At 42.6% G+C, this 27,081-nt stretch overlaps 1 protein-coding gene across 2 annotated transcripts; it reads right to left on the bottom strand.

Annotated features, from left to right (window-relative positions):
* Positions 1-10,155: 10,155 nt before the first annotated feature.
* On the bottom strand, positions 10,156-18,988 carry LOC106825289 (N-formyl peptide receptor 2-like). 2 transcript variants are annotated; one of them, XM_014831991.3, is made up of 2 exons: positions 18,929-18,988; positions 10,156-13,320 (listed from the first exon to the last, which is right to left on the bottom strand). In XM_014831991.3, exon 2 carries the CDS (start codon positions 13,307-13,309, stop codon positions 12,254-12,256), a length of 1,056 nt encoding a protein of 351 aa, XP_014687477.2. In that variant the 5' UTR covers positions 13,310-13,320; positions 18,929-18,988; the 3' UTR covers positions 10,156-12,253. The 2 variants fall into 2 exon arrangements, with proteins under 2 accessions (XP_014687477.2, XP_014687476.2); XM_014831990.3 differs by having other exon boundaries at positions 10,159-13,320; positions 18,934-18,983.
* Positions 18,989-27,081: the final 8,093 nt, after the last annotated feature.

Raw genomic sequence — 27,081 nt, 5'->3', positions numbered from 1 at the left:
GGCCCCGTGGCCGAGCAGTTAAGCTCGCGCGCTCCGCTGCAGGCGGCCCAGTGTTTCGTTGGTTCGAATCCTGGGCGCGGACATGACACTGCTCATCAAACCACGCTGAGGCAGCGTCCCACATGCCACAACTAGAAGGACCCACAACAAAGAATATACAACTATGTACCGGGGGGCTTTGGGGAGAAAAAGGAAACAATAAAATCTTTAAAAAAAAAAAAAAGTCAGATGGGAAAAAGTCATAGAAGGGGAGATAGAAGATTAAGACTGCAGCCCAGTTGAAGCATGGATGTAGACACAGATTACAGCACGTTCACAGTGCTTAACACTGAAACATTGCTATATTAACCATAGGGTCCAAAGCTGAGTTGCCGATTTTCCTTTGGTGCTGATGGCAGCCATAATCAAAAGAGAAACAGGCATTTAAAAAAAAATTGAGGTCATAATAGTTTATAACATTGTGCAATTTCAGTTATATATTATTGTTTGTCAGTCACCATATAAATGCACCTCTTCACCCCTTCACCCCTTGTGCCCACCCCCCCCCCTTCCCCTTGGTAACCACTAAACTGTTCTCTTTGTCTGTGTGCTTGTTCATCTTCCACATGTGAATCAAATAATATGGTGTTTGTCTTTCTCTGCCTGGCTTATTTCACTGAATATAATACCCTCAAGGTGCATCCATGTGGTTGCAAATGGAACTGTTTTGTCTTTTTTACGGCTGAGTAGTATTCCATTGTATTTATATATCACATCTTCTTTATCCAATCATCAATCGATGGGCACTTGGGTTGCTTCCACGTCTTCGCTATTCTGAATGATACTGAAATTAACATAGGGGCGCATAAGTCTCTTTCTATTGTTGATTTCAAGTTCTTTGGATAAATACCCAGTAGAGGGATAGCTGGGTCATATGGTAATTCTGTTTTTAGTTTTTTGAGAAATCTGCATACTGTTTTCCAAAGCGGCTGCTCCAGTTTGCATTCCCACCAGCAGTGGGTGAGGGTTCCCTTTTCTCCACAACCTCTCCAACATTTGTTATTTTTTGTCTTGGCCATTATAGCCATTCTAATGGGTGTAAGATGATATCTAAGTGGAGTTTTGATTTGCATCTCCCTGATGATTAGTGATGTTGAGCATCTTTTCACGTGCCTATTGGCCATCTGTATATCTTCTTTGGAAAAGTGTCTGTTTATATCCTCTGCCCACTTTTTTATTGGGTTGTTTATTTTTTTGTAGTTCAGTTGTGTGAGTTCTTTTTATATTATGGAGATTAACCCCTTGTTGGATAAATGATTTGCAAAAATTTTCTCCCAGTTGGTGGGTTGTTTTTTTCATTTTGCCTTTGATTTCCTTTGCCTAGCAGAAGCTCTTTACTCTGATGCAGTCCCACTTATTTATTTTTTCTTTTGTTTCCCTTGTCTGAGTGGACATCATATTTCTAAAGACCCTTTTAAGGCTCATGTCAAAGAGTGTACTGCCTACATTTTCTTCCAGAAGTTTTATGGTTTCAGGTCTTACCTTCAAGTCTTTCATCCACTTTGAGTCTATATTTGTGTATGGAGAAAGATAATGGTCTACTTTCATTCTTTTGCATGTGGCTGTCCAGTTTTCCAAGCACCACTTTTTGAAGAGACTTTACTTTCTCCATTGTATGTTGTTGGCTCTTTTGTCGAAAATTAGCTGTCTGTAGATGTGTGGTTTTATTTCTTGGCTTTCAACTCTGTTCCATTGATCTGTGTTCCTATTTTTGTACCAGTTCTGTGCTGTTTTGATTATTGTAGCTTTGCAATACTTTTTGAAGTCAGGGATTGTGATGCCACCAGCTTTGTTCTTGTCTCTCAAGATTGCATTGGCTATTTGGGGTCTTTTATTGCCCCATATGAATTTTAAGATTCTTCTATTTCTGTGAAGAACGTCATTGGGATTCTCATTGGGATTGCATTGAATCTGTAAATTGCTTTAGGTAGTATGACAATTTTAGCTATGTTTATCCTTCCGATCCATGTACGTGGAATATCTTTCCATTTCTTTATGTCGTTGTCGATTTCTTTCAGTCATGTCTTATAGTTTTCCTTGTATAGGTCTTTCACCTCCTTGGTTAAATTTATTCCTAGATATTTTATTCTTTTTGTTGCGAATGTAAGTGGGGTCATATTCTTGAGTTCTTGTTCTGTTAGTTCATTATTAGAGTATAGAAATGCCATTGATTTTTGTACGTTGACTTTGTATCCTGCAACTTTGCTGTAGTTGTTGATTATTTCTAATAGTTTTCTGATGGATTCTTTACGTATAGATGAATTCTGACATAGAAAATCATGTCATCTGCAAAGAGTGAGAATTTCACTTCTTCAGTGTCTATTTGGATTCATTTAATTTCTTTTTCCTGCCTAATTACTCTCGCCAAAACCTCCAGTACTATGTTAAATAAGAGTGGTGAGAGTGGGCATCCTTGTCTTGTTCCTGTTCTCAGCGGGATGGCTTTCAGTTTTTCCCCATTGAGTATGATGTTGGCTGTGGGTTTGTCATGTATGGCCTTTATTATGTTGAGGTATTTTCCTTCTATACCAATTTTATTGAGAGTTTTTATCATGAACAGATGTTGAATCTTGTCAAATGCTTTCTCTGCATCTATGGAGATGGTCATGTGGTTTTTGTTCCTCCTTTTGTTAATGTAGTGTATCACATTGACTGATTTGCAGATGTTGAACCATCCCTGTGTCCCTAGTATGAATCCCACTTGATCATGGCGTATGATCTTTTAAATGTATTGCTATATTCAGTTTGCCAATATTTACTTGAGGATTTTTGTATCTATGTTCATCAACAATATTGGCCTGTAATTTTCCTTCTTTGTGTTGTTCTTGTCTGGTTTTAGGATCAGGGTAATGTTGGCCTCATAGAACGTGTTAGGAATATTTCCGTCTTCCTCAATTTTTTGGAACAGTTTGAGAAGAATAGGTAATAAATGGTCTTTGAAGGTTTGGTAGAATTCTCCTGAGAAGCCGTCTGGTCCTGGACTTTTATTTTGGGGAGATTTTTGATTACTGTTCAATCTCTTTACTTGTGATTGGTCTATTCAGAGTCTCGATTTCTTCTTGATTCAGTTTTGGGAGGTTGTAAGAGTCTAATAATTTACCCATTTCTTCTAGATTGTCCAGTTTGTTGGCGTATAGTTTTTAATAGTATTCTCTTATAGTCTTTTGTATTTCTGTGGTATCCATTGTAATTTCTCCTCTTTCATTTCTAATTTTATTTATTTGAACCTTCTCTCTTTTTTCTTAGTGAGTCTAGCTAAGGGTTTATTAATTTTGTTTATTCTCTTAAAGAACCAGCTTCTTGTTTCATTGATCCTTTTTACAGTCTTTTTTGTTTCAATTTCATTTATTTTTGCTCTAATTTTTATTATTTTCCTCCTTCTGCTGAGTTTGGGCTTTGTTTGTTCTTCTTTTTCTAATTCTGTTAGGTGTAGTTTAAGATTGTTTATTTGAACTTTTTCTTGTTTGTTAACATGGGCCCGTATTGCTATAAATTTCCCTCTTAGGACCACTTTTGCTGCATCTCGTAAGAGTTGGTATGGTGTGTTTTCGTTCTTGTTTATCTCCAAATATTTTTTTATTTCTCCCTTTCTTTCTTTGATGAACCATTGGTTGTTCAGTAGCAAGTTGTTTATTCTCCACATTTTGTTACTTTTCCAGCTGTTTCCTGTAGTTGATTTCTAGTTTCACAGCTCTATGGTTGGAAAAGATAGTAGATATGATTTCAGTCTTCTTAAATTTATTGAGGTATGCCTTGTTTCCCAATATGTGGTCTATCCTTGAGAATGTTCCATGTGTGATTGAGAAGAAAGTATATTCTGCAGTTTTTGGGTGGAGTGCTCTCTATATATCTATTAAGTTCATCTACTCCAGTTTTCCATGTAAGTCCACTATCCTTCTGTTGACTTTTTGTCTGGTTGATCTATCCATTGATGTAAGTGGGGTGTTGGGGTCCACTACTATTAGTGTGTTGTCATTGATATATCCTATTAGGTTTGTTAATAGTTGCTTTATGTAGTTTGGTGCTCCTGTGTTGGGTGCATACATGTTTATAAGTGTTGTGTCTTCTTGGTGGAGAGTCCCTTTTATCATTATATACTGCCCCTCTATGTTTCTCTTTACCTGTTTTATCTGGAGGTCTACTTTTTCTGATATAAGTATGGCAACACCTGCTTTCTTTTGTTTGCCATTAGCTTGGAGTGCCACTGACTGCTTTTCTCTCTGAGTGACTGATCAATGACAGACCTGGAACACTGGACAAGGTGGGGTACTCTCCTTCCCCAGTGCTTCCCTGGCCCCTACTTGTCTCTCTCTATGGAGCTCTGGGCAATTGCAGGACTGTGCACTTGCCCTTTCCCTGCCACCACTGCCAAGATCTCCGCACCATGCTCCAGACAATTCTGGGGCTGGAGTACTGGGTGGGGACCAGGGAATCTCTCTCACCTGTGCACTTTCTCCTCCATGGCTACTGTGCTCTCTGCACTGTGCTCCAGACAACTCTGGGGCTGGAGTACTGGGTGGGGGCCAGAGCACCTCTCTGACCTGCACACCTTCCCCTCTATGGCTGCCACATTCTCTGCGCCATGCTCTGGATGACTCTAGGGCTGGAGTACTGGGCAGGGGTCGGGGCACTTCTCTCACCTGTGCACTTTCCCCTCTGTGGCTGCCACACTCTCTGTGCCATGCTCCGGATGACTTGGGCTGTGCACTTTCCCTGCCACCACTGCCAAGGTCTCAGTGCCCTACTCCATGCGATCCTAGGGCTGGAGTGGTGGGCAGGGATGGGGCACCTCCCCAACTGCATATCTTCCGCACACCTCTGCCACACTATGTGTGCCATGCTTTGGACAATCTGAGGCTGGAGTATCAGGCAGGGATGGGGTGCCCTTTTCACCTGCACACTTCCCGCCACCGCAGCACATCTCTCTCCATGGAGCTCCTGTAGATCAGCTTCAACTACTTCTGAATGATCCAGTCTCACCACTATCTTCAGGCATATGGCTGCATGTGTCTCCCAGACACCTTTTGTGATGTATATATGTTTTCTGTTGGTGTAGGAATGTCCTTTCGGTTGTATCTTAGAAGAGAGAGTCCAAGGGAAGAGCTAACTCCGCCATGATGCTGACGTCCTACCAGAACACGTAGTTTCTTAATCTGTATTTTTAACTCACTCTCTAGGTGATCCTGTCATGGCCACACTAGAGACAGACACTATGGACACACTACCACAGATGGTGTTTGGGGATGGGGGAGGGAGGTGGGAATGAGAGGGGACACAGTTGAACAACAGAGTGTCCAAAGATTGTAGAACATTTATACCCTATTTTCTTCTGTCTCGAAATAGTGAGGGTTGCAATGAGGGCCCATCTCTGGGATATACATTCTGGATGGATGAGGATACTCTGGATTTCCTGGAAGGTTATTCATTCAAAGGGCCCCAGAAAACTCACCCTGGAGAAGTTGACAGCGAAGTAAGCATGTTTTCTTAAGGCGCTCTCCCAGGGAGGATGAAAAAGTGAGATTTAGCAAAACTTTCACTTTCTTCATTGAGGTGTAGCTCTAAACAATCTCGAGGTGGAAATTGTGTTCTAACTTGAGTTTTAATTAGCTTTTGGGATAAATACAGGTAACATGAGTGGTGTCATCATCAGGTCAAACCAGAGGTGTTTCACTTCTGCTGTCCTTTGATCCCCTAGATTTCTCCCCAGGGCGCCCAATGTGAGATACCACAGCTCCGATAGCAATAGGTTGCCCTAGTTCAGCCTGGATTCCAGGAGCTGTGAGGTTTCTTTAAGGTAAAGGGCAGGGTACACACATGATAGATAGATTTTTAAAAAATAATAATAACCCTTTTATTGTGAAACAACAAATGTGCGGAAAAGTGCATAAAACATAAATGTGCAGAAAACCCATTCTTGTAAAACAGATACCTATGTGCCCTCACAAAGGTCAAGAAATGGAAACTTACCAGAACCCCACAAGCCTGCCAGCCAGCCATGTCGGCTTTTCAGATACTTTACAGATCAGATCTGCTCTCTCCCCTGAGCTGTGATCACGCTCTTGGCTTTTGTGTAATGCATTCCTTGTTTTTGAAAAATACCTTTGATACCTAATTATGCATACCTAAGAAGTATTGTTAATTTTGCCTTTTGAGAAACTTCATGTAAACGGAATATGACCTGTCTATTCTGATGCATGTAACTTTTTTTCATTTACCGTGATGACTTTAATATTCATCCACATTGTGTAGCTAACTCGATCATTTTTATTCGTATTTAGTAATTTATTTTAGGAATATACTGCAAGTGTTTATCCCATGTTTGGTGGACATTTGGTTTGTTTCCAGTTTGGGGCTATTTTGAAATATATAAATATTTTATCATCTTGGGCACACTCTGTTCACCTGTGTTTTTCCCTCACATATTATGTATCCTAGTGTTCATAAGCACACATTTTTTTGGTAGGGCATGTATCTAGGAGTGGATTTGTTGGATCATAGAGTGATTTTAAAAAGACTTTAAAATAGAAACTATAAACATATGCAAGATTAGAAAACTTCAACAATTTAAAACATTTTGTTGATCTCTCATTGATTGTCTTTCTTTCCTTTTTTCCCCAGGGATGTTCTAATCTAACGTCATGTGTCGTATGATTTCCCCCTTAAATGCTTTAATATGTATCTGTAGCGGATAAGAATTTAAAAAGGCTATAGCCACCATACCCTTGTACCCAGCAAAACGAACAGTAATGCTTTAATATATCAGTGTTCTCCAGAGAAACAGAAGCAATAGGGTGTTGGGTAAGGTATTGGTTCATGTGATTATGGAGGCTAAGAATTTCGAGGTGGAAAGGGTAGGGAAGATGTCTTTCTGATTAATTAGTTAACGGTTAACTATTCTGAGAACCTCTCCCTTCAGAAATACGGAACATTGACATCTTACCAAGACCAGAGTAGCTCCAGAGGGCCTTGAACAAGATGTTGGGGTCAACACCCTTTCTGTCAAGATTTTTGTTGCTAAGTGAACTTCTGTTCACATTGCCTCCCAATGGCTCCCTCACCAGCCCCATAGGAAGAAGACTATTAGTTCCTGAGTGTGGACTATACAGATATGTCCGTGTTTCCAAGATCTAATATTAGTTCTTACTCTGTTCTCTTGTAAAGAGAGCATTTATTCAATTGCTAATGATCAGAGGAATCTGCACATCACAAATACCAGGGATCTTTGTGAATAAATAGAGATTCCTGTGTTCTGCACGAGACATTATTAACCAGATGTCTTGAGGCTGCCTTGATGGAACCCATATTTAAAAAAACACCTTGCCAGGTGATTCTGATGGTAGAACATCAGTTGTAGATCAAGATTTGGGAAACAGTTACCTAGATGTTCTTTGGAACTGGGAGAGCCATGAGATGGGAATGTGAGGGGAAAACCCAGTTGAACACTCCAGGTGTCCCAAGATTTTGAAACACTTACACAGACTTTTGCTTATCTAGTAGCAGTGGGAACTCTTAGGTAGGGATAGATACAGGAGAGATCTCCAGACCCTCCCTTCTCTGGAATGTACATTCTAGAATGAAGGGGAATTTCTGGATTTAAAAAAACAAAGTTCTTTGTTCAGATGCACTTAGACATTCCCTCTGCGTGAGCTCACGGAAAATAACCAAGCTCCTAGGGGTTCTCTCCCAGTAAGGTCATAGAACTGAGGGTGAAGCAGGACTTCCATTTCCTTGCTGTGTGCTGTTCCAGTCACAAGGTGGAGCTCGATTTCCAATGAGTTAGTTTTCATCAGCACTTGAGACCAATAGAGGGACCCCAAAGCTGGTCATACCAGGATTGCTTACTGATGCCACCTTTTGACTCCTTCAGCTCTCTCAGTCCTCATAAGTCCAGATTAGAGGTTTGCAGTGTCTACATGAATGGGTCGCACTACCTCAAGCAGCCTGGATCCATAAGCTATGAAACTTTCCTGGTATAAAGGAAAAGGCACCTGAATTTGATTGATAGTTTTTTTAACTTTTAAAATGTGGAATATAACAGACCTAAGGGGGTAAAAAAGAATAAAAGATAAACATGAATATCAATACGTTTTTATTAAAGAAACACCTATGTTCCTCCAGAAAGTCAAGACATAGATCACTGTCAGCATTCCACAAGGCACCAGTCACAACATACTTTTTCCTCATCATGTTCTCTCCGTCCATCCAACTCCAACCACTGTCTTGACTATTACGGTAATCATTTCATCACTTTATGGTTTTGCTGTATAGTTTTCTATCCCTAAACTGTATAGTTCAATTTTGTTAATCAAAATTATTTTTAATATAGGGGCCGGCCCGGTGGCGCAGCGGTTAAGTTAGCACGTTCTGCTTCTCGGCGGCCCGGGGTTTGCTGGTTCGGATCCCGGGTGTGGACATGGCACTGCTTGGCAGCCATGCTGTGGTAGGCGTCCCACGTATAAACTAGAGGAAGATGGGCACGGATGTTAGCTCAGAGCCAGGCTTCCTCAGCAAAAAGAGGAGGACTGGCAGTAGTTAGCTGAGGGCTAATCTTCCTCAAAAAAAAACAAAAAAAATTATTTTTAATATAAATGGAATCAAGCTGTACATACTCTATGTCTTCTGTTATTTCCTCAACATGATATCTGAGATTCACCCATGTTGATGTAGGGTTTTTTTTAGTTTATTGCTGAATAATAACTTACTGTCTGAATTCCCTACAATTTGTTCATTCTATTCTGATGAATTTGGGGTTCTTTACTTTGGGCTACCATGAATAATTCTGCAATGAACATTTGTGAACACAGATGCTGCTGAACATAAATACATATAATTCAGGGTATGTCGGATTGCTGGGTTTAAGAAAGTCTTTTAAAGAAAGGTCTTAACAGGAATTTCAAGTTTTACACAAAAGAAAAGAAAATAGTATAATGAATCACCAGCTTCACCACTTATAAATATTTTGCCAATGTTATTGCATTTTTCTTCCCCTTTCTTTTTTCTACTCTGGGATGTTTTCAAGCAAGTTTCAACCATTCCATCATAAATTGCTTCCGCCTGTATCTCTAAAAGATAAGGACTTTAAAAACAATAACCCCAATACCACTACTACACCCAAACAAATTTACAGTAATTCCTTGATTGCATTAATCTTTCCTGGGCAGCCTGATCAGGCTTCTATATATGCAACAGGAAAAGGTGTCTTCCTAAGAGAGATTAGCAATGGGCCTTTAACCCCCTAGCAATAGATAAGAGCATGGAAGTCAACTAAATTATGTTATCTTTTAATTTACCCTACAGATAAAACCACACACACACAAAGGGACATGTGTGTGCACAGTTATGCATTGTTGGTAACAGCACAAGATTAGAAACAATTTAAATGTTTATTAACATGTGAGTGATAAATTTTGTTTCATCCGCCTAATGGAATACCATGCAAGTATTATAAAGAATGAGGAAGCTGTTTACGGACTGATGTGACACAACCGTTACGTCTTATTGCTTAGGACTTACTTGCATCTAGCTGGAAGGATGGCTGTGAAAAGTATTGTTTTAGGATGATGAGTTTCTACCCACTTCTGTTAAAGAAGGAAGGGGATGAACATTGGGAAGAAGCTGGAAGTTCTTACCACATCCTACCCCTGTTTCTACTCAACATCCCTGCATACTCTTCTCCCCAAACAGAAGTAGTCCCATCATTCTCAAGGTCAAGGCCCCCGAAATTTTATTTTGGGCATTTTTGACTCAGTCAAGTCTAGAAGTGTTTCTTTTCTTTTCTTTTCTTTTTTTTTTTTTGATGAAGATTAGCCCTGAGCTAACATCTGCTGCCAATCCTCCTCTTTTTGCTGAGGAAGACTGGCCTTGAGCTAACATCCATGCACATCTTCCTCTATTTTATATGTGGGACGCCTGCCACAGCATGGCTTGCCAAGCGATGCCATATGAGCACCCAGGATCTGAACCGGCAACGCCCAGGCCACCGAATCAGAACGTGTGAACTTAACCGCTGTGCCACCGAGGCAGCCCCAAGAAGTGTTTCTTTGTGGTGAGCGTTCCATAAACTTAAAAGAATCCACAGCTTCCTGAGATCCAATATACAATGATGCAATGGGAAGTGGGCACCCACAGTGAAAACTCCCAATGAAGAAAAGAAAAAAGGAGAGGATGTAGCTGGTACTATTCTATTGCAACTAACCAAGGCTGGTGGGCAGGAATAGCAAGAACTCCCTGCCCTGCCAGTGGAGGAAGTTTCTCAATTAGCCAATTGGAAGCACTGGTTCTCTATCTACAGGATGTATACTGTCCTTCATGGCTCCTGGCTTTGCCCCCTTCATTTCTTTCTTATTCCTTATTTTCTATGGCCACACCTTAGTTAGGCATTAAAGAGTACACATTTCTTGGGAACTGGAAAGCATTTCTAGGAGTCAAGGATGCAGATGAGATGGGTAAGCTGCTCTGCATTGGAATTGCAAAGACTTTAGCAGTGACAGAAGGGAAAGGGAGAAGGGCTTTTGAAAATAAGATTGATATTTATTTTGAGTTGTTTCTTTTGCCAGAACATCAGGAAAATATGTTATGCACTGAAGGACAATTGGTGAGTGATTATTTACAGAGAGCAAGGAAAAAGACCCAGTACTTTTGTGGATGGATTTATTTCAAAACAAAGATGTCAGGCAACAGTTAGCCAGAGTACTTTAGCAGAAACCCTAAACCACAGGTGTTCATAAAATGTAAACCACGTGGGAATTTGTAAAAATTGTGGGCACGGGGGTGAGAGTTCACTGGGTGTGGCCCAAAGCATGATAGGAGGGTCAGAGATAATTTTAACTAGACATTGAAGGTTCTCACTTGACACCTGGGTGATACAATTGTTTATTGATTCATTAATTCCACAACTATTTATTGAGACTCTGTCACATATCAGGCACTATTTTACACATAGGATATGGAGATCCATCAGTGAACAATACAGACCAAAATCCCTGCCCTCGGCTTACACTCTCATTACATGAAGGAAACCATACAAGCGCTGTACACAGTTATTATACTGTTTCATGCCAATAAGTTTGGCAGTTTCGATGAAATGGCTAAATTCTTTGAAAGTCACAGTTTACCAAAACTGACAGAAGAGGAAATAGAAAATCTGAATAGTCCAATAACTGTTAAAGAAATTGACCCTGCCATTAAAACCTTCCCAGAAACAAAACCTGAGAACTGATTGGCTTCACTGATGAATTTCTCTAAACATTTATAACAGATGTAACACCAGGGAGTAGAATGAGAGGAGTCCCTTCCTGACTCCTTTCAGGAGGCCATTATAAGTTTGAAATAAAACCTAACTAGGGCATTAGAGGAAAGTAAAATAACAGATCCATCTTTACATAAATTTAAATGCCAAAATTCTAAACAATCTAGTGAGATTAATCTCAAATATGTAAAATACATCATGACGTAGCATGATTTATTCTAGGAATGCAGGGTAGTTTAACATTCAAAAATTGATCAGTGTACTTTGTGATGATGTAAATAAAAGGATAAAAATAATAGGGTCATCTTAATATGTGCAGAAAATGCATAGATACAATCCAATAGCCATTCATGAGCAAAAAAAGAAGACTCTTAATAAAGTAGGAATAGAAAACTTCTGTAACTGATTAAAAGAAAATAGCTTAAAAAAAAAAAAAAACCCTACAGGGATTGGCCCCACGGCCGAGTGGTTAAGTTTGTGAGCTTCTCTTCAGTGGCCTGAGGTTTTGCCGGTTCAGATCCTGAGTGCAGACATGGCACCGCTCATCAAGCCATGCTGAGGCGGTGTCCCGCATGCCACAACTGAAAATACACAACTATGTACAGGGGGGCTTTGGGGAGAAAAAGGAAAAATAAAATCTTTAAAAAAAAACCCTGCAGCAAACATCCTACTTAATGGTGAAATTGTAAAGTTTTCTCCTTAATAGATTCTCTCATTTAAGCATTACAAATTCCCCAACACTCTTTCTCTTGTTCTCGTTTCACACCTCCACTGACACCGGGTTATAGGCTGAGGTCCAAAAAGCAAAAATGACACGAATAGTACCCTTATGTCCTTCTTGTCTCCCAATCAGGGGACATCAAAGTACCTCATGCTGAGTGGCTCAGGATGACCCAAGGTAAGATGAAGCTGGAACTGGGAGCAAGGTAGGAGAAGGCAGAACTCAAAAATGTCCCCCAGGTCCCCTTACATTGCCTGTAGCTGGACTTCTGCAGGGGATGAAGAAGATTTGGTTGTTGGGTCAGTGGTCTGGGCTGAGTCCTCACTCAGGGCCCTCTCCAGACTGGCTGGCAGGGAGTGGATCAGTCTCTTTCGGAAGTCTCGACCCACGAAGACATAGAGTATTGGGTTGAGGCAGCTGTTAAAGAAGGCCAGGGAGCTCGCTGGGATAAGCAGGACAGCAATGATTTTGTACTTACCACCAAAATATATTTCTTTGATCCAGACTGTGTCCAGAAGGGCCAGCAGTTGAAAGGGGAACCAACAGAGAAAGAAAGAAGCCACAACAGCAGTGAGGACCCGTAAGGTACGATTGGATTTTATCATAGCTTTTTTGTGCATCTTGGCAGCAATGAGCCCATAGCAGATAGCGATGATGGACATCGGCATACTGAAGCCAATGATAAACCGGATGATCCCTCTGGTTGTCATCACGGTGATGAACACCTTAATCCTCTCTTCCATGGTGTTACCCCAGGATCTAAAGTTGAAAGTACAGTATGTATTCCCTTTCTCATCCTTTACTGTAGTCACGAAAATGAAAATTTGGAAGGTAAGGAGTACAGCAAGAACCCAGGGTCCAATGATCAGCTTTGTAGCCAGACCTACAGTGCGGTGGTTCTGGGCCCAGACGGGATGCAGGACACAAATACAGCGGTCTAGAGCAATGAAAGCAATTAGGAAGACACTTCCAAACAGGTTGATGTCCACCACACTGTCAACTAACTTGCATAGGAACCAGCCAAAAGGCCATTGCTCTCTCATGGCCATTGAGACCATGAGGAATGGAATAGTAGCACTGAAAGAGAAGTCAGCTATGGCCAGGTTCAGGTAACAGAGGGTGGTGACTGTGCGTGCCATCCGGAATCCAGTCACCCAGATCACAAGCCCGTTGCCCAGGATGCCGAGGACAAAAGTGATCCCAAGCACCACCAATGAGAGGATATTCACAACAGCGTAGCCAGGAGGCTCATGGGGCTCCTCACCAGATCCATTCAGAGGGATGGAGAAGTTGGTTTCCATCTTGCTGACACCTGAAACATTTCAACAATGACCATTTCTTAGCTGCAGAACCATCTTACAGCATCCCTATTCATGAGCAACCTCAACTTCCACTAAAGCTCTCACTCCAACCAGGATACTCACACTACTGAACCTTCTGGCCAGTCATGCTATAAAATGTCCACCAGCAGAATACTGAACTGAAGGTGTATAGACAACAGAAAATTGATGGCAGGCAGCTTCAGCAGAGTGAGGGAAGCACCAGACTCAGAGTCAGCAGGTTCACATCTTCTTCCACCCATGACTCAATGCACAGATGCTGGCAAGCTGTGCAGCCTCTTTCAGCTCCAGGTTCTCTGAGACTCCCAGCTCCTGTCCTCCCTACTCTGAGGACCCTTGACCTATTGTTTGGTTAGTCTTTAAAGTTTTAGAGTTTGATTTGAGTTTAAAGTTGAAGAGGATCTTGGACAGTTACTGGTAATATGTAGTAATATGTTACATCTTGTGATTCTGTGCTAAAGGAAGTAAGCGAAGGGGGCCCTGTCTCTATGTTCAACCCTCTGTTTTTCATTGTCTCTGTTTGTTATGGCACTCTCCTCTATTTGGGGTGCAAAGAATTTTCACCCATTGTACAGCTTTAGCATTCTGTGGGACAAGAGTATGAGAGTAGTAAGTTTTGTTAATAATATTTATGGGGTTCTTATTAGAGACCATGCCTTGTGCTAACTGCTGTATATAGGGATGCATTTGATCTACATGACATAATGTTCATTATTTCTAGTTTTTATAAGAATAAATTCATAATTGTTCAGAGCAATGATGAAACCTGCCCAAGGTCATTTAAGTTGTAAGTGGTAGAGGAAGGACTTCAATCCAGCTTGATCTGATTTCCATGTCTTTTCTCCACTACACAACTGTGTATTGCTGGTTGCAAGCAACATTGCTGGTGCCCACCCAACATCCATTCCCCTATTCTTCTCTGCTACCAAACCACAACTTTGTTTAGTCACTCACCCATCAGGGAAGATGTCCCTTGCTCCATCTTTGGAGGCAAATTGAGATTAGTCTCACTAGAAGCTGGAACTAGTATCCCCTTTGCTTTACCAGAGATTGTTTTAGCAGTGGGCACATGACTAAATCCTCAACACTAACACCATGGGAAAATATCCTGGGGAACTTCTGGGATAGACTTCCTTGCTCTAAGGATGAGAATCCAAAAGGTGTAGTGTCTGCCTCTGGATCAGGTCACACCTATAACTATTGCATCCAAATTCAACCCAGAGGTCTGTTTGAGCCCTGTGTCCATGCCACTTGGCCAAATTTCCTAACAGTGTAGTCAGGTAGTCATATCAGAAACATCCAGGGTGGCTTTAAAAATGTACATTCATGGGGGCTGGCCCTGTGGCCGAGTGGTTAAGTTCGCGCACTCTGCTGCAGGCGGCCCAGTGTTTTGTCGGTTCGAATCCTGGGCGCGGACATGGCACTGCTCATCAAACCACGCTGAGGCAGCGTCCCACATGCCACAACTAGAAGGACCCACAACAAAGAATATACAACTATGTACTGGGGGCTTTGGGGAGAAAAAGGAAAAAAATAAAATCTTTAAAAAAAATGTACATTCATGAACCACACCCTAGAATCTCTTTGAATAAAAGTTAGGGTGATTTCCTATGGCCTCAAAAATTTGAGAACCATCTTACCCTAGGCTATTCTGCTTCTTTAAGAGAAATAGCAATTACAGAGCATCTGTTCACATTTAATACTCATAATAATATTGCAGGACATCCATTATCATCCATCTTTTATTGGGGGGAGACTATGGCCTAAGGGTTTCAGGGCTTTGTTTAATGTCATGCCCAGCCGGTCAGTGGATGTAGCAAGCTTTGAAATCTAGATTTAACCAACTCCATAACCTCTGTCTCTGCCTCTCTAAAGTGCTGCCTTTTCAATGGATTCCCCCAAGACTACCGGGAGATGATCACACCCTAGGATATTGATTTTTCTCCCTCTGCCCTTCCCTCCTTCGCTTTCTCCTTTCCCTTTTGTTCTTCCTGTCTTTACCAGTCACTTCCACCAATGTTTTCTATGGGACATTGCTTTACATGTAGCGTGGGGTTTCTCAACCGTGATACCTTTGACACTTGGGGCTCTATCGTTCTTTGTTGTGGGGGACGGTACCTTACATTGTAGGATGTTTAGCAGCATCCATAGCCTCTGCCTATCAGAAGCCAGTAGCACCCCCTCCCTCCAGTTGTGACAACCAAAAGTGTCTACAGACATTGTCAAATGTCCCCTGGAGGGAAAGTCACCCCCAGTTGAGAGTCACTGTTACAGTGTAAGGAGTGCTGGGCTCTGGAGTTTGGTCAATCTGTATTCTAATCTCATCTCTGACCCCTGCTCACTGAGTTCTTAGTCAGTGACATCTCTTCCAACTTCAGTTTCCTCCTCCGCAGAATGAAGGTGATTTTGTGGTGACGACTGTGTTTCAGGTGAGGATTAGTGAGAACAGACATGGAAATCTTTTAAGTAGGACCGAGTGAGTCTTTAACAAATATGAACTCTCGATCCTCACCAGGCTCTATGTCTTGTCCTGGGGCCACGTATTGTAGAAGCTCAAGTTCAGGTCAAGAACAATGCTCGAAACAGTATTAGTACTACGTATGAACCTTTTCCACGTGCCAAGAGCTTCTCTTTTCACACTTATCATGACTCATCTAGTAGGGGCCCTCAGTATTGCAAGTGTTAATATGTATAATGCATCGAGCATACTATGTTTCACTGTAAATATGGAATAATATTAGTTATACAATTAGCATGGCCATTGTACAGAAGAAGAAGTTAAGACTTCAGCAGGTTATATTCATTGTTTAATGCCCCCAGTGAGGAAGAGGTAGGGTCAGAATTTGAGGTCAGCAGACCAATTCCACCAGAATTGTGCTCTTAACTCTTTCCCACCCCACACCTCCTCAACTGAGTCTGTTTCTCTCTACCTGCCAACTGGACACCCTGCAAGGCGCTCAGAAGACAGGATGCGCTTAATAATCTCTAAATCGTTGCTTTGAAAATGTTGATACAACCAGGAAAGACGATTGTGCAATGACAGCTGGGGAAAGGACAGTGGGGAAAAGTTGTAAAATTATGGGCCCACCCTTGTTGCAGCATTAAGGAGAGAACCTGTGACCACAAATGACACTCGCGTGGACTATGGTGGCTGCTATTTGTTGAATCCCAAATATGTGCCAGTCACTGTACATTTTATCGTCTCCAATTACAACATCTTTTCTTTTGCATAAGTATCCTCGTCGTGTGTTACAATAGGAAACCATGACCCTCGCGAGGGAAGTGGGTCACTCAATGTCACAATTATTAAGGGGCACTCTGGATTTTCAACCACAGATTTCAGATGGAAACTCAGCACTTCCTTGTTAGCTGATCTCCTCTTCTCCAGCATATTTGCATTTCCATGCTTCGAAATAATGCTTTTAGTTCTGCTTTCTTCTCAGACTTCCTAACTTCCCCCATCGTGACTCAGCTCATGCCTTTGTATTTTAATGAGAAGATCATAACAATTAGCTGTTAACTTTTTAGCCTTCTCTCACCCAAAGCCTGCCATCTAACTGCACCTGTTACAGTGAATAAAGAGTTCTTGTTCATTCCAAAGGCTGCCGCGCTCCCCATGTTTGCTCTGGATCCCTCTCTCTCTCATCTTCCCAAGAATTTTCCTCCTGCAGCATCCCTTTTCTTCTCCAAAACACTCCAAGGATCTTCTTTCCACTCGATCATTCTCACTGTCACATAAACGTTATTATATCTCCTCTCTTCAAAAGGAAGCCATCCTTGGCCTTTATTCCTTTCCAGCTTCAGCCCTATTTCTCCAAGAGGATTCTTTCTGTGAAGAAGATTCACAGCCAAACTTTAGAAGGGAGTGTCTCCACCTCCTCACCTCACATTTTTCTCCTAAACCCACTCCACATTGACTTCGATCCTCAGCACTCCACGGAATGCGCTCTTCTTAAGGATGCTCATGGCCTCTATGCTGCCTCCAGTTCTTACCCTGATATCTCAGTGACATAGGACCCACTTAACCTCTTCCTCCTTCTAGAGACAGATTTTTTTATGCCTTGTGATGAAAAAATGTACAAATAACACAATTTTGGTTGTCTTTATAGCATACTTGGCCGCCTCTTCTCAGTCCAGTTTACTAGCTTTTTTGTCTCCAAGTTGGACTCTAAATTTTGAGGCATTCTAGGGCTTGCAACTACCTCCACCCCCGACATCCTCTATACAATCTCATGGCTTGTAACATCATGCTGATAACTTCTGATCTAAACCATCAGCCCTGGCTTCTCCCCAGAGCTCTAGCCTGGTATAATCAACTGACTTGACATCTCCCCAGGGGAATTCCAGAATCACCCCAAACCTAACATTGCCCAAACCAAACTCTAAATTGTTCCATCCTCCCAAGTCTGCCTCTCTCCCAGTATCTGGATCTATTGGGAGCTTAAACATTCAGTTGTTAAAGCTCCAAATCTGAAATTGACCCTCGATTTTCCTTTCCCTCACCACCCCGTCCAATCCAAGTCTGTTCACTCTATCTACAGAGCAACTGAATCCACACCCGGGATCATGTCCATCACCACCTCCCTTATCCATGGCCTCATCTGACCTGCATATTTGCACTAACCTTGCAAATAGCTTGTTCCTGCTCCTGATGCTGCCCCCTCCCCCAATCCTTTCTGACAGAAGCCAAATGGTCTTTCAAAAACACAAATCAGATCCTGACATTATCCTGCTCAACACCCACCAATGGCTTCCAAACTCCTAATTCAAGTTTACCAAGCACTCCTGGATCCGCCCAGTGTGTCCCTCATACCTCACACATCCACTCTCCCCTCACACACTGTGCTCCATCCACCCTGAATTCCTTTGATTCCTTGAACACGCCAAACTCATTGCCATCTCATTGCTTTTGTGTCCTCTGTTTCTCTGCCTACAATGCTTTTCCTTCCAGGCTTCCCACATCTGGCTCTTTCTGAATATTCATATCTCAGCTTAGACATTTCATCATCAGAGAGGACCAGCCTGACCCATAGTGAAAATCTGCTACCCCATGCACAGGCCATCTCACCAGACACTTTTCTTATCGGTTTATCCATTCATTTGTTTCCATTATAAATACCATCCACTCAGGATACGAGCTCCACAAGATGACTAATTTCTTTCAACACTACATCTCTAGAGTAATGCTGTCCAACACATAAATGTGAACCATCAAGGCAAGTCACAATGTGAGTTACACATGTGTGACTTACAGTTCCTTTTACAAAGTGAAAGAAATTATTTTTAATAACATATTAATGATTTTTAATAGCATACTTTATTTAACCTATCAAGAAGAACATCATTTGAACACGGAACCAATATAAGAATTATCAATGAGATCAATGAGATATTTTACATTCTTTTCTCATGCTAAGTCTTTGAAGATCCTAACTGCATTTTACACCTACAGCACATCTCAGGTCAATGACCATGTGCGGCAAGCGCATATTATATTGTGTAGCCCAGCTCTAGAGTTTAGGAGGCATCGGCCACATAGGAGATGTCCAAATAACAATTTTTAAATTGTCAGGCCCCCACCTTACCACTAGCTGAGATCCTTTTCCTGTGGCTGGTTCCTGGCTTCTTGCTGAGCAATGTGGGTGGAAGGGCTTCTGCAAATGCTTTATTGAAAGACAAGGGGGAGGGACAATGAAGCTGGAACCTATCAGGTGGCAGAAACTCAGAGGATCTTGCAATTTCCAAAAAGCAACCTGGAGATGCTGACAGAATAACTCTCCTTAGAAACTTAATGCCTGAACATTCCCCTCAGCTCCAACCTTCTGTGGGAGACAGGAGATCAGTCCTCTGAATACCAAGGGTCAAGGAATCTGTGTGTCCATGCCTTTTCTCCTTCAGAGATTCAGGAAAATGAAAGACACAATTGCTGTGGTGAGAAGAATTAGGGGCAGGTAAAAAAAAAAACACAGATAATGATGGTTAAACAAAAACTTTTTTCTCTAATCACATGACTCTCTGACACCAAATTTGTGGGTTTTTTCTACACCAAGCAATTTTCTAATTCCCTGTGGATCCCACCTGGGTGTCCTACAATTGAATTCAATTCTGACAGTATCTATCTGGAGCTAGCATCGGATCCCACAAGTTAAAAGGCTCATCCCACAAGACTACCCCCACTGCAGATGCCACTTGCATGTCCCAGGTGGCTACCTATACTCCTGTCTGACCAGCTATAAATCTGGGGTTCCCACGACCAGTTCTCAGGTTCAACAATTTACTAGAATGGCTCACAGAACTCAGGAAGGCAATTTACTTATGTTTACCACTGTTTTATATGAAGGATACTAGTCAAGAAGAGCCAAATGGAAGAAATTCATAGGGCAAGGTATGGGGGAAGGTTTGTGCAGAGCTTCCATGTCCTCTCTGAGCGCATCACCCTTCCAAACCTTGATGGGTTAACCAACCCGGAAGCTCATCAAAACTCACTGTTCAAGAGTTTTTTGAGGAAGATTAGCCCTGAGCTAACTGCTGCCAATCCTCCTCTTTTTGCTGAGGAAGACTGGCCCTGAGCTAAGACATGTGCCCATCTTCCTGTACTTTATATGTGGGACGCCTACCACAGCATTTCTTGCCAAGTGGTGCCATGTGCGCTCCCGGGATCTGAACCAGTGAACCCTGGGCCACTAAAGCAGAACATGTACACTTAAGAACTGAGCCAATGGGGCCAGCCCCTGTTCAAGAGTTTTCATAGGGAGAAATCTGCAAAACCGCTTCCACCTCCCCTACACAGAGGTCAGCATGTTGGACTAAAGGTTTCAAGCTGTAACCCCTGGTCATTCTGAGGCTATCTAGGGGTGCCACTGTAAGTCACCTCATTAGCATAAACTCTGGTGTGATCAAAAGGGGCTCCTTATAAATAAAAAAAGAAAAAAAATCACTCAAGAAATTGCAAGAGTTTTAGGAGGCTTGTGCCAGGAACCAGTGACAAAGACCAAATACATTTCCTATTATACCACATTGGTGCTAAAAGAAATGGTAACCAAAAACAAAGAGAGAGGTACAGGAGATGAGTGAGAGAGCACCATTCACTGAACACCATCACCGTAATCTCCTAGCCTGCTCCTGAAGGGGGTAATTTGTGAGCCACTGATCTGAGATTATAGGCCCTTCCTGAGGTTTTAAGCACCATCAGAATGTTCTATAGAGTTATTCTCAAACCCAATGGAGATATATATATCTCCAATATAACCATGGAGAAAAGGAGAGAGCCAGAAAACAAATGTCCAAGAGAAGGAGATAAAGATAATTTTCTTTGTTTCTCCCATATCACTGTACCAATAGGATGTTTTCAAGTCTAAGTTATAGGAAACCTGTGAATCACTTAAATCATGAAGAAATTTATTATTTTAAGAAATTTAGAAGGAGTCACATTCTGAGTTTCAACAGGAATTGAGTTTAATTTAATCCTTCCATGGCACCATTTTATTAGTTTTCTTTCAAGGGATTCTTGAACATGACTACAAGATGGTTGCCATTGTTCCAGACATCACATCCACATAACCTCCCAAGCCACAAGGATGAGGATGAGCATAAAAATTGACTTCATTCACATGCCTCTCTCATTTTATAAGGAAGGAAACTTTTTCTAGAGTCTCTACGGGACCTTGTCTTACCTTTCATTGGCAGAACTGAGTGACATACCCGTCTCTAGTCCAATCTTTGGCAAAAAAATAACAATTAATTAATGAGGTTGCCATGATTGGCTTCGAATGAAAGTACATTTCAACTGAATATAATGAAGTTCACTTATCAAGGGATAAGGGTGGCAGGTATTATATATGTATAGCCTCCAGAGAAGCGCTCCCATGCTGGCTCATAGGGACATAGAGGTTAATCAATCATGGGCTCTGCCCTACAGAAGCTGACCAGTTGGATGGAGAGATGAGAGTGCAGTGCTTAGAGAGGTGGAGTGGGGGTATATGTAGTGATGGAGTGATGACTGGGTCATTACGGGATCTCCCAAAAGGAAGAGCCAACTGAGACTGACAGGGTCTAGGGTCACTTCCTGGAAGAGATAGCATCTAGGCTGAGTCTTAGAGCCCAAGGTAAAGAGGCGAAAGAAAATTGCTTTACAGGCAGAGGGGAGGGAAAATGCACAGGAAACAGGCCAAGAAATAGGTTTCATTTGGTTGTTGGAGCACAGATGGTGGGGCAGAGAGCAATAAGCAAGGGAGCTATAGAGGACGGCAGGGCCATCTCTCAGAGGGTCTTGAATGCCACAAGAAGGACTTGGAATTTCTCCTTCAGAACATAAAAAGCCATTTAAGCAGGAGAAGGACTTGTCACTTGTGTGTTTCAGGGGAAGAAACCTGTCCTAGTGTCCATCAAAGGGATGGATTTGAGAATATTCCCAATTGGAGGCAGAGATCTTAGGGTGGAGAATGTTGCCAGAGATCCAGGTGAAGTTGTTGAAGAGCTACTCAGATTCCTTGACACCTGATATTGAAGGAGTTGAACTTTGGCATCCCACAGAGGATGGAGGTTGAGGAAAACAACCCATAGATAGTGGAGTTTCTAAAAGGGCCTAGTCTACTCCCCAAATGCTGTTAAAACAAGTGCCATATGAGTGTATTCTTGGGGCCATTGAGAAGCACAAGAGGCCTGGTTTCCTGTTCCTCAATTGGTTTCAGCTCATTTATCCCTTTCCCATCCCTTTGGGTATCTGCTGCTAAGACCGTTAGTCCAGAGTCACTCTCCTCAGACCAGAACTTAGAACTGTCCTTAGCAAGCCCACAGTCTGTGGAAAGTCCAGGTGAGAAATGTCTGGGGGCTGGGGAGCTAGAGAAGGGTATGCTCCATAGCATGGTGGGGACAAAGACTCTTTGGAGTGAGTTGTAGGGAACTACAAGGTGAAGAAATGAGTACAGCAAACGTTCCCAACTCTGTCAGGAGGTGGTGCTGTGAAGGAGAGCCAAGGATTTGGTTGGGAACTAAAGAAGCACGTGGACTTGAAGGATAAATTTAAAAAGAAAAAGAAGTTCTAGACAATATTGGGCTGCTGCTGGGAGTGATGGAGTGGAGGGAAAATATTGATGCTGCAGGAGCGAGAAGAGATCAGCGAATGGGGTAAGATTTTGAGAAAGTGAGGGGGCCGGGATTCAGAGGACAACAGAGGACAGGTCTTGGGCAGAGCTGCTTGTTCTCTTGTCGGAGAGGCAAAGGCAGAGAGCGGTGGAGCAGGAGCAGACAGGAGGGTGGATTTGGTGGAGTGTGAGGCAAAGACATCAGCTGAGAGGGGATGGGAGAGGAAGTTCTAAGCTTCGAGGAGAAATCAGAAGGGGGAAAATAATTAATAGGTTCATGGGAAGAAAGAATGTAACAGGGAAGCGTAGATTTCCAGAGCAGTGATGCGCCTCCACATGAAGAGACTGGTCCTGGATGTTCCTTGGGACCCACCAGCAGGGCTCAGCTCTGCTGCCTCAGGAACTGCAACCTTAGACCTTAGGCCAGTCACTTACCCTCTCTAAGTCCAAGTTTCTTCTTCTGTCACAAGGTGATAATGATGCTTAGCCAATTCAGAGCTTGTTGAGATCAGAGGCAAGAAGGTAAGAATGCGGTACAGTGACTGCCACGTAGGTCACAGGTTGCAGACCACAGGTTTTCTCCCCCACCCTCAAACCTTCGTGGAGTCACCATTGCACATCTTTTTCTCTCTGGTGTGTCCCCTCCTCTCATTACAGACTCTTCCTGATTCATTGCATCAGTCTTTTCAAATGGTTGCCTTAAAGATTCTTGAGGATAGATAGCTCTCAGGGTGTCTCTGTGGTCGGATGGTGGGTGGGGCGGGAAAACCCCTCCAGGTTATTTCTGAGACTGTAGAGCATCGAAGTTCCGGAGAAATGCGAACCACGCATGGACCTTCAAATTGTCCGACAGGCACTGTGAAAAAGCAAGAAGAAACAAGTAAAGTTCATCTTTATAAAATATTTTACTTGATCTTCTATGACTAAATTATTATCATTTCAATCTGTAGTCAATATAAAAATTGTTATTGAGATATGTCACGTTAGTTTTCTCATCCTAAATCTTTGAGTTCTGATGGGTATTTTCCTCTTATGTCCCTGCCCAAATAGTCCTAGGCATATTTCAAGTGCCCCAGAGCCTGACATGGTGAGTGGATGCTGTGTTAGAGAGCTCAGCCGTGGAGGCAGGATGGCAGGGCAGGGGCAGAGAGAGAGCTTTGCTGGAATCTGACAGCCTGAGCTGTTGGGTGACTTTAAGCAATTAACTTAAATGTTCTAAGTCTCAGTTTGTTCATCTATAAAATGGGTATAATAATAATAAGAAAAAGAATAAACTAACATTACTCAGTGTGTACTGTGTGTCACTCACTGGCCCATGCTTTCTGGTATTCACCTATTTCCTCCCCACAACAACCATTTGAGAAGGTTGCTGCAAGGGTTAGAAGGGAAGAAAAGCTCTTTGCAAGAGCCTGGCTTGTGGTCTGCATACTGAATCTAATCAAATCTCACACCCAGCAGGCATTTGGACAGAACACTGTCATGTGCTTTTTCAACCCCAAGAGTACTGAGGCCAGCCAGTGGATGGAAAAGTGCATCCCATACATCAGGTGGAGACAACCACAGAGACAAGTGTGGAAATGAAGTCTCCTGCTCTGACTTCCTCAAGCACAGACTCCACAATGTGTGATTCCTTGATTCCACCCTGGTATCAAGTACTGTATCTTGTCTCGTATCACCCACTGATCCATTTTGCCTCACTTTGAAAACTAACCAGGTATTGCCCCTGATCTCTCACAATGGCAGAGGAAAAGAGGCTTTCATTCCCCCTGAGAGAGAGGGGCAGAGTCTGGGATGGAGAAGTTGCATACCTTGCAGCCCTCAGGAAGAGGGTCATAGGAGGAAGAAACCCTTAGCTCACGACTGCCTGCCAAGTCACAGAAACTGTCTCCCATCGATTTTCTGATGTTCATACACCTTCTTCCTCCTTTTCTTTATAAAAATTGTGATAAAACACATATAGCACAATATTTGCCATGTTAACCATTTTAAGCATATAATTCAGCGGCTTTAAGTACATTCACATTGCAGTGCAACCATCACCACTGTCTAGTTCCAGAACTTTTTCATCCCCCCAAACAGAAACTCTGTACCCATCAAGCAGTAACTCCACATTCCCCAGTTCCTGGAAACTAATTTGCTTTCTGTCTCTGTGAATCTCCCTATTCTGGATATTTCATCTGAATGGAATCATACAATACATGACCTTTTGTGTCTGGCTTCTTTCACTTTTCAATGTTCATCCATATTGTACCAGGTGGAAGACTTCATTGCTTTTTATGGCTGAATAATATTCCGTGATATGGATGGACCACATTTTGTTTCTCCACTCATCTGCTGATGGACGTTTTGGTTGTCTCCACCTGCTAGCTGTTGTGGAGTGTGCTGCTGTGAACGTTTGTGCAGGTTTTTGTGGGACTGCTTGTGTTCTCTCTACACCTTTATCCCAGTATTTTCTCTTGGAGGGTAAATACCTTGTCATCTTTAGCTAAGTAATCTGCCTTAGCTAAAGGAGCATCTGTGATACTGTGATTTATTTTAAGAAAAATATATTAGGTCTTCATCCTAGGTCCTGGCAGGGAGCTCCTAAAACTCTTGGAGTTTCCTGTGATGAGAGCATAATTTTTTAAACAAAATTTTTTAACAAAATTTCTTTTGTTATGTTAATGAAGTGACTTTTGGAAGACATCTAAGGATGGGGGCTAGTCACCAGAGGAACCAACCATGTGGTTACAGAGTGGGACCTCCGGGGAGAGGAGAGGGGCCAGACATTGAGTTCAATCACCAATGAGTAATGATTTAATCAATCCCATCAATGTAATGAAGCCTCCATAAACCCAGAAGGACAGTGTTTGGAGAGCCTAGAGGTTGGTGAATCAGAATGCTTCCATGTGCCACCATGCTGGACCCTGAATTCCACAAGGACAAAAGCTCCTTTGTTCAGGACCTCACCCTATGCATCTCTTTATCTGGCTATTGAGTCACAGCCTTTAATATTCTTAGTAATAAACTGATAATCTAGTGATTAAACTGTTTTCCTGAATTCTCTGAGCCACCCTAGCAAAATAATTGAACCCAAAGAGGTAGTCATGGGAACCTCTGATTTATAGCCAGTCTGCCAGAAGCACAGGTATCAGGCTGGACTTGTGATTGGCATCTGAAGTGGACGGCAGTCTTGTAGGACTGAGCCCTTGGCTTGTGGTGACTGATGCTATCCCCAGGTAGACAGTGTCAGAATTGAGTTGAATTAGAGGACACCCACCTGGTCTCAGCCCCTGCTTGGTGTGGGGGAAACCCAGGCATGGGCACTGGTGTCAGAATCGACCACTGTACCTGCCAACAGCCATTACTCACTTTCTTCCTCATGGACTGCACCCTTTTTCATGGCAGCAGTGTATCCAGCTCAGAGTCTAAATAACCAGTGGAGGAGCTAGATTATAAATTCAATTTTAATTCATTTAAATCGAAATAGTGGCATAGGGCTAGTGGCCAATGTCTTGGCCTGTGTGGCTGTAGTATGACTGAGGCCCTCCCTCCCTCCTCCCCCACCACACTCTGAGCTTAAGGCTGTTCTGGGTCCATTTTGCCTCTGTGTTTTAGCCATGGAGCCTGGCACACAGGCCCCACATAACAGGAAGGAATGAGTGTCCTCACGCTCTCCTGTTTCCCAGATTTCTTTCTGCTTTTGACAAATGTGTTTAGGAGACAGCCATTGGCATGTGCAAGTAACCTTTAAAACCTCCAAGAGATCTGCATGGCCTCAGCCAGAATTTCACAGATCAACTCCCAACATGCAGATGGCTGCCGGATAGTAGGAGTATGGATGTGATGCAATGGAAGGAGGTCAGGGGTTGGATATTTAGGTTCCAAGGGAGCACCAGCTTCCCCCTAATGGTGCTAACACAGGCATTGTGGTCTCACATCTTTGGCTGTTGGGAAATTGAAAGGGACCCAGGTTCCTGTTCCTCAAGCTGCCCCAGGTCTGCTTCCCCTTCTTGTCCCTCAGCCCTGCTCCTTCGGAAATCTCGAAAGCTTGAGAAGATTTGGGCAGATCAGAAACAGATCCAAGAGGTAGAGAACTGAGAACCACAGCTCTTGGGTGACTAAGAGGGAGTGCCGGGGCCCCAGACTTCTGGATCTTTGAGCCTCTGTCCTCTCATTTTTGAAATGGCCTCTTAACAATTCCTCCTGAACAGCCTTGTCTGCACAGTGAGAAGAGTCAGAGTGTGTTCACAGAATGAGATTCTAACCCTATAGGAATGACTATGAACAAATCATAACCATGTGCACAACTGTGGATGCATCTCACAGACACGGTGTTGAGCAAAAGAAACCAGGCATGAAGGAGGACACACTGTATGGTTCCATTTACATGAGGTTTTTAAACCGGGAAACTGACCATTGCTGATTAGAGTCAGGACAGTGTGTACCCTTGTGTGCGTGTAGGGTGACTGGGACGGGGCTGGTGGGGATGTTCTGCTTCCTGATCTGGGGGCCGGCTACACAGGTGTGTTAACATTGTGAACACTTATTGATGGTACATTTATGATATATGCAACATTCTGTATGTATTTTAACTTTAGCAAAAATTTTATTGAGAGAGAAAAAAGGAGGGAGGAGCAGAGGGAGAGAGAAGAGAAGGATGGGGAGGGA

This window comes from Equus asinus, chromosome 26 (assembly GCF_041296235.1).
Source record: "Equus asinus isolate D_3611 breed Donkey chromosome 26, EquAss-T2T_v2, whole genome shotgun sequence".
Classification (NCBI taxonomy): domain Eukaryota; kingdom Metazoa; phylum Chordata; class Mammalia; order Perissodactyla; family Equidae; genus Equus; species Equus asinus.
Note: the sequence above shows the minus strand (reverse complement) of the source record. Positions and strands in the feature narration are given on the sequence as shown.

Bases quoted from the DNA above. Each gene is read 5' to 3' on its own strand.
- LOC106825289 (XM_014831991.3), bottom strand. From the start codon at position 13,309: ATGGAAACCAACTTCTCCATCCCTCTGAATGGATCTGGTGAGGAGCCC.